Source organism: Notolepis coatsorum (genome assembly GCF_963971535.1).
Source record: "Notolepis coatsorum genome assembly, chromosome: 1".
Classification (NCBI taxonomy): domain Eukaryota; kingdom Metazoa; phylum Chordata; class Actinopteri; order Aulopiformes; family Paralepididae; genus Notolepis; species Notolepis coatsorum.
Window position 1 is genome coordinate 241,403,640 of NC_140165.1, and position 15,000 is coordinate 241,418,639.

Below are 15,000 nucleotides of genomic sequence, written 5' to 3' on the forward strand. Positions count from 1 at the left end.
GTTTGACAAAAGAAGTACATTAGAAATGGATCCTTGAAAACAAGGTGAAAGTCATGCCTCCATCGCAGGCTGCCTGCCATCTTGATTAATATTAGTGTAATATTGAATATTGAAATCACAATATGGTCTAGTGTAATATTCAATATTGAAATCACAATATGGTCTAGTCACTAGACTATTTCAATATTGAATATTGCACTAGACCATGTTGTGATTTGAATATTGAATATCGCACTAGACCATATTGTGATTTCAATATTACACTAGACCATATTGTGATTTGAATATTGCACTAGACCAGGGGTCAGCAACCTTTTTGACATGGAGTGCCTAGGGTTGCCTACCCCTGCACTAGACCATATTGTGATTTCAATATTACACTAGACCATATTGTGATTTGAATATTGAATATTACACTAGACCAGGGGTGGCCAACCCACGGCTCGCGAGCCACATGCGGCTCTTTGCCCGTCAATGTGCGACTCTTCCATCCAAAAAATAATAATAATTATACTTTTTTATACTTTTTTATACTTTTTTTTTTTTACTTATTTTTTTTATGTCACTCATTCCATAAGGACGTAGAATAAACATTTACAATTTTAAATGGTCCATTTGCATGTTCTTGGTATCTGAATCTAGGAAATGATCTTTGACTGTGAATAACACCATGCTAAAATTGACCAGACCTGAAAAATCTAAGCAAATGAATAAAGGGAAAATGATTAAACAGAAGGTTTTGTAGATACAGTACTGAATTCTGCCATCTATTTTATAATGTAAATTTCTCCACCATTTTTCATCGTATTGCAACACCGTTTTTTGCAAGACGTTCACAGAAAGGTAGAGAAACTAACTGCGTTCTGTTTTATGGCAATAACGTTCAGGTTTGTGGGAGAGAATCCCAAGATAAATAAAAAAGTAAATCCAGAAGTCAGATGATTGACAGGGGCTGGTGTGAGCTGGGTAGGGTAGTTTTTCGAAATTCGAAAGCCCTGAGTCTCTTCTTTCAAAAGACTACACTTACCTTTGGCTGTGCCACTTCCTCCTGTCAATATGCGCCGGTTTCCGACTCAATGCCCTGAGATTTCTATAATCTTATATTTCACTAATAACAGTTAAAATAATTGGTAAACAAACGTAATGCTGAAAATATACACTTTTACTGTATATCTCAGGCTTAAGAGGTTAACCCTGTGAGACCCAAATTAAAAAGACATTAGCAACTTCAGAGGCGAGAGGGTGGGACATATAAACACATTTACTATCCAATAGCATTGTGAGGCTGAACAACAGGACCAATTGACTATACATGTGCTTAAACATTTTTAAATAAACATTATTTTTTTTAAATGGCTAAAAGTGATTTTGTAATTTTGCAACCGTGGGTCTCGCAGGGTACTTTTAACCCTGTGAGGCCCAAATAAAAAAGACATTAGCGACTTCAGAGGCCAGAAGGTGAGACCTATAAACACATGAAGGGTGCCGTGACTGAAAAAAAAAGTTGAGAAACGCTGGTATATGGTGTGGCTCTTTGTGGTACCACAGTAATTTTGTGGCTCTTAGTCTCTGACTGGTTGGCCACCCCTGCACTAGACCATGTTGTGATTTGAATATTGAATATTACACTAGACCATATTGTGATTTGAATATTGAATATTACACTAGACAATATTGTGATTTGAATATTGAATATTACACTAGACCATATTGTGATTTGAATATTGAATATTACACTAGACCATATTGTGATTTGAATATTGAATATTGCACTAGACCAGTGGTCACCAACCTTTTTAAGCCCAAGATCACTTTTTTTTTCTTTTTTGGTGAAGGCAAGATCTACCTATTGAAGCTTTGAGAGAAAAAGACAGCCAAGATTGTACTTAACTAAATTACTTTTATTTGCCTGTATTCTAATTACATGCAATGCTTTGGTCCAACATTAAAACGTCAAAGTAGAACTATTATGTACTTTCTCAGTCAGTGCTAAGTGCAGTCATCTTATGCAGCATCAATTTTCACATCAAAACAAAAGTAGAACTGTAATGTGGACTTTTTCATATTATTAACATTGACAAACATATTTACAATTAGCATTTTATAAAGTAGAACTGTAATGTGTACTTTCTCAGTCAGTGCTAAGTGCAGTCAGTGCTAAGTGCAGCATCACTTTTCACATCAGAACAAAAGTAGAACTGTAATGTGGACTTTCTCATATTATTAACATTGACAAACATATTTACAATTTTATTTTATTAAGTAGAACTGTAATGTGTACTTTCTCAGTCAGTGCTACAGTAAGTGCAGCATCATTTTCACATCAAAACAAAAGTAGAACTGTATGTGTACTTTCTCAGTCAGTGCTAAGTGCAGCATCACTTTTCACATAAAAACAAAAGTAGAACTGTACTGTGGACTCTCAGGGTAAGATCTAAATTTTTATTATTATTTTTTGTAATTTTCAGGGAAATATCTACAGGGACAGTCTCAAAGATCGACCAGTCGATCAAGATCGACGGGTTGGTGACCACTGCACTAGACCATATGGTAATTTGGTCTGTGCAATATGGTCTAGTGTAATATTCAATATTGAAATCACAATATGGTCTAGTGTAATATTGAAATCACAATATGGTCTAGTGTAATATTCAATATTGAAATCACAATATGGTCTAGTGTAATATTGAAATCACAATATGGTCTAGTGTAATATTCAATATTGAAATCACAATATGGTCTAGTGTAATATTGAAATCACAATATGCTCTAGTGTAATATTTAAATCACAATATGGTCTAGTGTAATATTGAAATCACAATATGGTCTAGTGTAATATTGAAATCACAACATGGTCTAGTCTAGTGTAATATTCAATATTGAAATCACAATATGTGTAATATTGAAATCACAATATGGTATGGTGTAATATTCAATATTGAAATCACAATATGGTCTAGTGCAGGGGTAGGCAACCCTAGGCACGCGTGCCTGCATAGGCACACGGGGGCATTTGCATAGGCACAGGGGGCAGCAGTAAAAATGAAAAAAAAAAAAAAAGTATAATTTTTTTTTGTTTTTTTCGTTTTTGCTTTGAAATATTGTAGTGAAATATTTTGCACTGTTGTCGCATTTATCTTGTTGAAATCCTCCCACAGGTTCTTTTCACTACCACATATTTAATTGAGACCCTTTATTTGTTTATTATTTCAATTTAGCTGGAAATACATTGCTACATCATTCAGTAACATTTGCAGAGCCTTATAACAAAAACATTATTACGGTCACCATTGTGACCAGTGGGATTAATCAACAAATTTTATTATTTATTTTTCTATTTCATTGAACATTTCACATGTTAAAAGCCATTTTTATTACTCAAAATGTGAGTATTACCAAGTCAACTTGTGTTCTTAAAACAATGACAATAAACATAGTTTTATTAGGTTGAAATAATGTGGTTGTGTACTTATTTTTCTGTTAACTTATTATGGATTGAAAACTGAAAACCTTAATGCGCAGTAACTGAACTCAATATTTTTAAGTTCTGGTAACTTATTATTATAATTTTTTTTACAGTGTAGTCTTGCGATCAATCAAAATGTATTTACACGATATACCTCACATTCACCCTCCATTCACATCCTGGTGTTCTCCTGGTGTTCTCCATTAGGCCTGTAGGTGGAGCTATGACAGCACACGTACAGTACACAAACCGATGGTGTGTGATGTGTCCAAAAATGAATGGGCAAATGTGAGTGAAATGGTCGCACTGTATGCAGCTGTTTGTCTGCATTGCATTCCCCCCCCCAACTCAGATTTAGGGTTGATACAACCATCATAATAATATTGTTAATAATAACAATAACAATAATGATGTAATAATGTAACAATTATCATTAAAAATACCTGATTATGAGAAAAAAAAATTACGATGCATGGAATATTGTTGAGGCACACTAGTTACAACTATATTTCAAACAGGCACTCCATGTCAAAAAGGTTGCTGACCCCTGGTCTAGTGTAATATTGAAATCACAATATGGTCTAGTTTAATATTCAATATTGAAATCACAATATGGTCTAGTGTAATATTGAAATCACAATATGTTGGTACAGATCCCGGAAAGATCACACTGTGATAATTTTTACAGAATAATGAGTCAAAATTGATAATTCCCTCAAACATCGTGAATCATATCACAATCGGTCCAAATCATCTCAATTAGATCCAAAAATCGCTCAGCCCTGGCGGACAGATAGATCTCCGATCTACCTATCTCGAGGTTTGTGATTGGAGGTTGGAGAAAAGGGGGCGGGTTGGAGGCGGGGTTGGAGGCGGGTCCATTGAGCTGTCCGTGTGGCCCCTGCAGGAGGGGAGTGGAGGCTGAAGTACGAGCGGGCGATCCGGGAGATCGAGTTCACCAAGAAGCGGCTGCAGCAGGAGTTCGACGACAAGCTGGAGGTGGAGCAGCAGAACAAGAGACAGCTGGAGCGCAGGGTGAGAGAGAGACACACACACACACACACACACTCACACACACACACACACACACAGACACACACACACACAGAGACACACACACACACACACACACACACACACACACACACACACACACACACACACAGAGACACACACAGACACACACAGAGACACACACACATACACATACACACACACAGACACACACACACACACACACACACACACACATATATGCATACATACACACACACACACACACACACACACATACACATACACACATACACATACACACATACACATCACACACACACACACACATACACATCACACACACACACACACACACACAGACACACACACATTCTTACACACACACACACACACACACACACACACACACACACACACACACACACACACACACACACACACACACATACATATACATCCACACACACACACATACACACGCATACCGGTACACACATACCTATGCATACACACACACATATACATACGCATACACACACACACACATACATATACGCACACATATACACACACAGACACACGCATGCATACACACACACACGGACATGCACACACACGCACATATACACACACACACAGGTTGGACAGTGGCTCGGGAGGTAGAGCGGTCTGGTAAAAAGGTTCCCGGTTCTTCTGTATAATGCTTATGTAAAACTCAAAAATAAAGAGTTATAAAAAATAAAAAAGTTCCCGGTTCGACTCTCACTCCTCCCGGTCAGCGTGTCGAAGTGACCTTGAGCAAAACACTTAACCCCGGCCCTAATTGCTCCTGATGAGCAGGTTGGCACCTTGCATGGTCGCCTCTGCCGTCAGTGTGTGAGTGAAGGGGTGCACTTTGGATAAAGGCTCTATATAAATGTACCATTTACACACACACACACACACACACACACACACACACACACACACACACACACACACACACACACATACACATACACATACACATACACACACACACACACACACACACACACACACATACACATACACATACACACACCTTCTACTCTCTATTGTAATCCACCACTTAAAGGTATCCAATGGAGTTCTCCCTGTAAACAACTTGCTTTTGGTTACAGTGACAAGAGTTTTCTATTGTTGAAATCTATTTATCTAATCTATAAACTGAAATAGTAGAGCCTTTCACAGGCCTTTCACAAAGTCCATCTCCTCAGTTTTCTTTGCTCTTGCGTTGGTTAGAAATGCTCAGAAGCGTATCGACGGCCTGTCATTACCAGGTACTTCGCTCGTTAGATTCTCACTTCTTGTTAGAGCGGGAAGTATAGGCCGACCCATTTAAAGTAATAATCTCAAACATCTTCATATAAATAAACATCTATTTTGCCACTCTCTATCGCCGACTGATATAACACAATGCTGATTCTATCTGTACCCAGTTCATTCTTTTACATGTGATGCTCTTGGCTGTTCAAAACAGTAGTGATTAGTAGGATCTTCCCAGGAAAACAATCTGGCATCTAGTGGTAGGTTTTACATCACCAGCAGCAGTTTGTTTGGAATGAACAGAAGACTAAAGGTGCTCCCATAGTCGAGCGGACCGTACACGGAGCAGACTCTCGCGGACTCAAAGCGTACCCAAAGCGGACTCCAAGTGCGAAGCTCCTATTTTCTAATGCGCGGACGTCCGCGCCGCTGACTTGGTGTCACACAAAACGCTGCTCGGGATGTTTGTTGACATCGACCTGCATTTAATGTGACGCCGATCTGCATTTTACTCTGACCACTGGCTTTTTCACTCTCAAAAGAGAATGGCTTTTCTAAATGAAGTGTGTAAAACTGCCAGTTTTATTGTCGAAATATTGGAAAACGGAGATAACATAGTCTATGTTATCTCCGTTTCCAATATTTCGAAATAAAACGGGTGTTTTTATTTCATGCAATGCGTGTTTTCCATTTCAGCACCACGCGCTGTCCACCTCATGTTGAGCAAGCCTATACGGTACATTGCACCTTGCTGCCTATTATACCTGTTATTCAAGTGTGTAAAACTGCCCGTTTTATTATCGAAATATTGGAAACGGAGATAAGATACTCTTTATTGACATCGGATGACGACGACATGACAGAAGTTGAACAACGTGGGAAAAATTATGTAAACTGGGAGCGAGATATGTAGGAAATTGGTCCGCGGAGGTCCGCTCGACTATGAAAGCTCAAAGAGTCCAGCGGACCTCCGCGGAGTCCAGTCCGCATACAGTCCGCTCGACCATGGGAGCACCCAACTCAGTAGTTAACATGAATGAATAGAAGACTAACTCAGTAGTTAACATGAATGAATAGAAGACTAACTCAGTAGTTAACATGAATGAATAGAAGACTAACTCAGTAGTTACATTTACATTTACATTTACATTTAGTCATTTAGCTGACGCTTTTATCCAAAGCGACTTACAAGTTCTGTGCGACAAGACAGCAAGAAGGGTATAACTCTATCAGCTGAGTAACAATGTTCATCAAAGTGTTGCGTGTTACAGTGTAGGTTAGTTTATTAGGACAAGTGCATGACATTAAGGTTAGTCGGGGTTAGATTATTTTTTTCCTCTTTTATATTTTTTAACATTCAAGTTAACATGAATGAATAGAAGACTAACTCAGTAGTTAACATGAATGAATAGAAGACTAACTCAGTAGTTAACATGAATGAATAGAAGACTAACTCAGTAGTTAACATGAATGAATAGAAGACTAACTCGGTAGTTAACATGAATGAATAGAAGACTAACTCAGTAGTTAACATGAATGAATAGAAGACTAACTCAGTAGTTAACATGAATGAATAGAAGACTAACTCAGTAGTTAACATGAATGAATAGAAGACTAACTCAGTAGTTAACATGAATGAATAGAAGACTAACTCAGTAGTTAACATGAATGAATAGAAGACTAACTCAGTAGTTAACATGAATGAATAGAAGACTAACTCAGTAGTTAACATGAATGAATAGAAGACTAACTCAGTAGTTAACATGAATGAATAGAAGACTAACTCGGTAGTTAATATGAATGAATAGAAGACTAACTCAGTAGTTAACATGAATTGCTAATAGTTCAGTTGCTATTGCATGCACTCATCTGTGTTTCACTACACACTTGAGTGCATGCTTACCAACTGTTAGTCTGCAACACTACTATCACCGACATCTAAGAAGGGAGATTCCCCCTTGAATGGCCCTTCTAAGGTTTCTCTCCACACTGCCTGTGGAGCATTTTTCCCTATTGTTAGGTTTTAGTGAGTTTTTCCTTACCTTCGCGTGGGGTATGTCTGGGAGTGCTTGCATTCTTTCATTTATTTGCATTTATCTTAAATTAAATCTTCTTGACTTGTTTAAAGAAGACCTGTACGGCCCATGGGGACATTAACGTGTGTTGTCTGGCCTAAATTTGATTTGATTTGATTTGAATGAATAGAAGACTAACTCAGTAGTTAACATGAATGAATAGAAGACTAACTCAGTAGTTAACATGGATGAATAGAAGATTAACTCAGTAGTTAACATGAATGAATAGAAGACTCTACCCTTGTTTGCAATTGTGTCTAGTTACATGCCATTCAAGATTAATAATTAAAACAGAATATAACGGTAAGAAAAATATTGTAAAAAGGTTGTAAAAAAATAAAACAATTACACACCCATAACATTTGGCGATAATAAACGCAATAAAATACAAGCGAAACACAGATAAAAACAGAGATAAAAACAGTTGAACGGTGTACCAGGGAGGTTTAACATCATGGCCCTCGATGCACACAAATGCATACATAAAAATGTGGACATCGTCACAATTGTCATCATTTTGGCTCTTGAAATGAAACATTAAAATGTAGAACCTGTAATTCCGACACACTTAACCTGATTTGGATGTAAATACCCTCAAATTAAAGCCGAAAGTCTGCACTTAAAGCATTATTGTTTCATTTCAAGTCCGTTGGGGTTGGTGTACAGAGCCAAAATGATGAAAATGGTGTCAATGTCCAAATACTGTGGACCAGACTGTCTGCGCACACACACACACACACACTGACACACTTCTCACATGCCCCTCAATCATTTCACAGTAAGTTGTTATTATTTTTATTTCCTTTGTCATATCTCCCCCTTGTCTCTCGCTCTCCCTCGTCTCTCCCTCTCTTGTAATATCCGCTGTGCTGATACCCACGTGTCTGTCATCCTCTCGTCGGGGAGCAGAGTGCCGCTGATTCCCTCCTCTGTTGTCTGACACCCTATCGCCCATAAACACATAATAAAACCAGAGGTGCCGGGAGAGGCCAGCTCACTCAATAAGATATAAAAGGGCCTGTCCAGCGATTGGTTGTCCTTCGCTCTCTCCCCATGGCCCACTCCTAACCCCCCTTCTCTCTCTCTACTTCTCTCTATCTCTGTCATCTCTCTCTCTCTCTCTGTCATCTCTCTGTCTCTCCTCTCTCTCCCTCTACTCTCTCTCTCACTCTCTCTCTCTCTCTCTCTCCCTCTCTCCCTCCCCCCTACCCGTTTCACCTGTCTGAGCTCTTACTGAGGCTAACTCATGCGTTGGCTTCTGTCAAGCCTTAAAAGATTAATCTGAGACGTGTTTGTATCCTTCCAGAGCCCAGAGGCCCAACAGAGCCTGTTAGGTTTTCTCCCCACATGACGGCTCAGTGTAGATGCTGTCTGGCCCTGTAGCGTCTAGTTTTGTACCAACAGATTTCCGGTTCCACATTCGCGCTCTGCGATCTGATTGGCCACTGACGTTTCTGGTGCGATCTGATTGGGCACTGACGTTTCTGGTCATGTGACATGTGCGCCCAATCACGTGACGCGCCCATTTCAGCCTCGAACAGCAGCAAACTACCTAACGCCTAGTTTATCACTGGTTAAGCTTAGGCGACTCTTTCGAAGTTGGTTAAGGTTATGGAGTATGGAATCAGGGCTGGTGTTCTATCGCCCTGCTCTAAGACAAACTCTAACCTTAACCAACTTCGAAAGAGTGCCTAAGCTTAACCGGTGAAAGAAACAGGCGTCACACGATTGGCGCGACCAGAAACGTCAGTGGCCAATCAGAGCGCAGAACGCGAACGCGGAACTGGAAATCCGTTGGTAAAAGTAATCAGGCGGCCCTGTAGCCTGGCTGTCTGGCTCCTCCTCCTCCTCTTCCTCTGTGGTGCAGCTCAGTTTAGAGGCTGTCTGGCTCCTCCTCCTCCTCTTCCTCTGTGGTGCAGCTCAGTGTAGAGGCTGTCTGGCTCCTCCTCCTCTTCCTCTGTGGTGCAGCTCAGTGTAGAGGCTGTCTGGCTCCTCCTCCTCCTCTTCCTCTGTGGTGCAGCTCAGTGTAGAGGCTGTCTGGCTCCTCCTCCTCCTCTTCCTCTATGGTGCAGCTCAGTGTAGAGGCTGTCTGGCTCCTCCTCCTCTTCCTCTGTGGTGCAGCTCAGTGTAGAGGCTGTCTGGCTCCTCCTCCTCCTCTTCCTCTGTGGTGCAGCTCAGTGTAGAGGCTGTCTGGCTCCTCCTCCTCCTCTTCCTCTGTGGTGCAGCTCAGTGTAGAGGCTGTCTGGCTCCTCCTCCTCCTCCTCCTCTTCCTCTGTGGTGCAGCTCAGTGTAGAGGCTGTCTGGCTCCTCCTCCTCTTCCTCTGTGGTGCAGCTCAGTGGCGTGATTTTTTTCAGTAGCCTATGTGTGCGAAGACGCTCTCTGATTGGCTAGCCGCGTACAGCGAAGACCCTCTCTGATTGGTTTAGCGCCGAAGGGTCTCTTCCGCCTTGTACATATATATTCTCTGCTTCGAAGTGGTTATGCTTTGGCCCTCTTTCGAAATGGGTTATGCTTAGAGTTAGGGTTAGGGTTAAGGTTAGGGTTAGGGTTAAGGTTAAGGTTCGGGCGCTCACCACCAATGCAGGAGACGCTGGGTTCGAGCCCAGCTCTCCGCATTGCATTCAACTTTGCTGGTCGTTCATACTAATACAATTGGCAGTATTAGGGGGTGGGAAGCTGATGGGTGGGGATCGGACATTGTGGACAGCGACTCCTACATGTCGGTTGGTGCGCCTGCGCAGCAGAATCAGGAAGCAACGGGGGCGGCGTCCCTCCAAAGCGCAGACCCCCGACGCTGAAAGATCGCGCTGTGCAGGTGAAAAGATGCGACGGCTGCTACCTCGAGTATCGGAGGGGACTCGTGCAATGTATGGCTTCGTCCATATTGCAGCCGGCTTGTGGGAGGCATGGCCAAACAGCGTTCGAGACAGGGGCGGGTAGAATTGGACGATACGAAATTGGGATGGGAGAAAAATAGAAAATGGGAGAAAAAGTAGATAAAAAAAAAAGTTAAGGTTAAGGTTAGGGTTAGGGTTAGGCGGAAGAGACCCTTCGGCGCTAAAACAATCAGAGAGGGTCTTTGCTGTACGCGGCTAGCCAATCAGAGAGCGTCTTCGCACACATAGGCTACGGAAAAAAATCACGCAGCTCAGTGTAGAGGCGGTCTGGCTCCTCCTCCTCCTCTTCCTCTGTGGTGCAGCTCAGTGTAGAGGCTGTCTGGCTCCTCCTCCTCCTCTTCCTCTGTGGTGCAGCTCAGTGTAGAGGCTGTCTGGCTCCTCCTCCTCCTCTTCCTCTATGGTGCAGCTCAGTGTAGAGGCTGTCTGGCTCCTCCTCCTCCTCTTCCTCTGTGGTGCAGCTCAGTGTAGAGGCTGTCTGGCTCCTCCTCCTCCTCTTCCTCTGTGGTGCAGCTCAGTGTAGAGGCTGTCTGGCTCCTCCTCCTCCTCTTCCTCTGTGGTGCAGCTCAGTGTAGAGGCTGTCTGGCTCCTCCTCCTCTTCCTCTGTGGTGCAGCTCAGTGGCGTGATTTTTTTCAGTAGCCTATGTGTGCGAAGACGCTCTGATTGGCTAGCCGCGTACAGCGAAGACCCTCTCTGATTGGTTTAGCGCCGAAGGGTCTCTTCCGCCTTGTACATATATATTCTCTGCTTCGAAGTGGTTATGCTTTGGCCCTCTTTCGAAATGGGTTATGCTTAGAGTTAGGGTTAGGGTTAAGGTTAGGGTTAGGGTTAAGGTTAAGGTTCGGGCGCTCACCACCAATGCAGGAGACGCTGGGTTCGAGCCCAGCTCTCCGCATTGCATTCAACTTTGCTGGTCGTTCATACTAATACAATTGGCAGTATTAGGGGGTGGGAAGCTGATGGGTGGGGATCGGACATTGTGGACAGCGACTCCTACATGTCGGTTGGTGCGCCTGCGCAGCAGAATCAGGAAGCAACGGGGGCGGCGTCCCTCCAAAGCGCAGACCCCCGACGCTGAAAGATCGCGCTGTGCAGGTGAAAAGATGCGACGGCTGCTACCTCGAGTATCGGAGGGGACTCGTGCAATGTATGGCTTCGTCCATATTGCAGCCGGCTTGTGGGAGGCATGGCCAAACAGCGTTCGAGACAGGGGCGGGTAGAATTGGACGATACGAAATTGGGATGGGAGAAAAATAGAAAATGGGAGAAAAAGTAGATAAAAAAAAAAGTTAAGGTTAAGGTTAGGGTTAGGGTTAGGCGGAAGAGACCCTTCGGCGCTAAAACAATCAGAGAGGGTCTTTGCTGTACGCGGCTAGCCAATCAGAGAGCGTCTTCGCACACATAGGCTACGGAAAAAAATCACGCAGCTCAGTGTAGAGGCGGTCTGGCTCCTCCTCCTCCTCTTCCTCTGTGGTGCAGCTCAGTGTAGAGGCTGTCTGGCTCCTCCTCCTCCTCTTCCTCTGTGGTGCAGCTCAGTGTAGAGGCTGTCTGGCTCCTCCTCCTCTTCCTCTGTGGTGCAGCTCAGTGTAGAGGCTGTCTGGCTCCTCCTCCTCCTCTTCCTCTGTGGTGCAGCTCAGTGTAGAGGCTGTCTGGCTCCTCCTCCTCTTCCTCTGTGGTGCAGCTCAGTGTAGAGGCGGTCTGGCTCCTCCTCCTCTTCCTCTGTGATGCAGCTCAGTGTAGAGGCGGTCTGGCTCCTCCTCCTCTTCCTCTGTGATGCAGCTCAGTGTAGAGGCGGTCTGGCTCTTCCTCTATGGTGCAGCTCAGTGTAGAGGCTGTCTGACTCCTCCTCCTCCTCTTCCTCTATGGTGCAGCTCAGTGTAGAGGCTGTCTGACTCCTCCTCCTCCTCTTCCTCTGTGGTGCAGCTCAGTGTAGAGGCTGTCTGGCTCCTCTTCCTCTGTGGTGCAGCTCAGTGTAGAGGCTGTCTGGCTCCTCCTCCTCCTCTTCCTCTGTGGTGCAGCTCAGTGTAGAGGCTGTCTGGCTCCTCCTCCTCTTCCTCTGTGGTGCAGCTCAGTGGCGTGATTTTTTTCAGTAGCCTATGTGTGCGAAGACGCTCTCTGATTGGCTAGCCGCGTACAGCGAAGACCCTCTCTGATTGGTTTAGCGCCGAAGGGTCTCTTCCGCCTTGTACATATATATTCTCTGCTTCGAAGTGGTTATGCTTTGGCCCTCTTTCGAAATGGGTTATGCTTAGAGTTAGGGTTAGGGTTAAGGTTAGGGTTAGGGTTAAGGTTAAGGTTCGGGCGCTCACCACCAATGCAGGAGACGCTGGGTTCGAGCCCAGCTCTCCGCATTGCATTCAACTTTGCTGGTCGTTCATACTAATACAATTGGCAGTATTAGGGGGTGGGAAGCTGATGGGTGGGGATCGGACATTGTGGACAGCGACTCCTACATGTCGGTTGGTGCGCCTGCGCAGCAGAATCAGGAAGCAACGGGGGCGGCGTCCCTCCAAAGCGCAGACCCCCGACGCTGAAAGATCGCGCTGTGCAGGTGAAAAGATGCGACGGCTGCTACCTCGAGTATCGGAGGGGACTCGTGCAATGTATGGCTTCGTCCATATTGCAGCCGGCTTGTGGGAGGCATGGCCAAACAGCGTTCGAGACAGGGGCGGGTAGAATTGGACGATACGAAATTGGGATGGGAGAAAAATAGAAAATGGGAGAAAAAGTAGATAAAAAAAAAGTTAAGGTTAAGGTTAGGGTTAGGGTTAGGCGGAAGAGACCCTTCGGCGCTAAAACAATCAGAGAGGGTCTTTGCTGTACGCGGCTAGCCAATCAGAGAGCGTCTTCGCACACATAGGCTACGGAAAAAAATCACGCAGCTCAGTGTAGAGGCGGTCTGGCTCCTCCTCCTCCTCTTCCTCTGTGGTGCAGCTCAGTGTAGAGGCTGTCTGGCTCCTCCTCCTCCTCTTCCTCTGTGGTGCAGCTCAGTGTAGAGGCTGTCTGGCTCCTCCTCCTCTTCCTCTGTGGTGCAGCTCAGTGTAGAGGCTGTCTGGCTCCTCCTCCTCCTCTTCCTCTGTGGTGCAGCTCAGTGTAGAGGCTGTCTGGCTCCTCTTCCTCTGTGGTGCAGCTCAGTGTAGAGGCTGTCTGGCTCCTCCTCCTCCTCTTCCTCTGTGGTGCAGCTCAGTGTAGAGGCTGTCTGGCTCATAGATATCTATAGAACACTAGATAGCTTGCCCGCGCTGCCGGCCAATGGAGAGCGACATCACTGAACCGCTGCCATCTTGGGGCAGTCAGCCTCAATGTGAGAGTGAGTGAGCGAGCTGCACAGACAAAAATACTCATAACTCGCTGAAATATTGACGGATTTACAAACGGTTTGGTTTATTACAAGCATTATTAACGTGGCTATGATTCAAGCGGTTTGTAAAAAAAAAACATCTTTAAAGCCAATCAGAGAGCGTCTTCGCACACATAGGCTACGGAAAAAAATCACGCAGCTCAGTGTAGAGGCGGTCTGGCTCCTCCTCCTCCTCTTCCTCTGTGGTGCAGCTCAGTGTAGAGGCTGTCTGGCTCCTCCTCCTCCTCTTCCTCTGTGGTGCAGCTCAGTGTAGAGGCTGTCTGGCTCCTCCTCCTCTTCCTCTGTGGTGCAGCTCAGTGTAGAGGCTGTCTGGCTCCTCCTCCTCCTCTTCCTCTGTGGTGCAGCTCAGTGTAGAGGCTGTCTGGCTCCTCCTCCTCTTCCTCTGTGGTGCAGCTCAGTGTAGAGGCGGTCTGGCTCCTCCTCCTCTTCCTCTGTGATGCAGCTCAGTGTAGAGGCGGTCTGGCTCCTCCTCCTCTTCCTCTGTGGTGCAGCTCAGTGTAGAGGCTGTCTGACTCCTCCTCCTCCTCTTCCTCTATGGTGCAGCTCAGTGTAGAGGCTGTCTGACTCCTCCTCCTCCTCTTCCTCTGTGGTGCAGCTCAGTGTAGAGGCTGTCTGGCTCCTCTTCCTCTGTGGTGCAGCTCAGTGTAGAGGCTGTCTGGCTCCTCCTCCTCCTCTTCCTCTGTGGTGCAGCTCAGTGTAGAGGCTGTCTGGCTCATAGATATCTATAGAACACTAGATAGCTTGCCCGCGCTGCCGGCCAATGGAGAGCGACATCACTGAACCGCTGCCATCTTGGGGCAGTCAGCCTCAATGTGAGAGTGAGTGAGCGAGCTGCACAGACAAAAATACTCATAACTCGCTGAAATATTGACGGATTTACAAACGGTTTGGTTTATTA

General features: G+C 44.6%; 1 protein-coding gene across 1 annotated transcript in view; it reads left to right on the forward strand.

Annotated features, from left to right (window-relative positions):
- Positions 1 to 15,000, forward strand: part of LOC311224464 (unconventional myosin-XVIIIa-like) — a 283,821-nt gene that overhangs the window by 194,485 nt on the left and 74,336 nt on the right. The window contains 1 exon segment of the mRNA XM_084309468.1: positions 4,374 to 4,501. Within this exon segment, the coding sequence (XP_084165594.1) occupies positions 4,374 to 4,501 (128 nt within the window).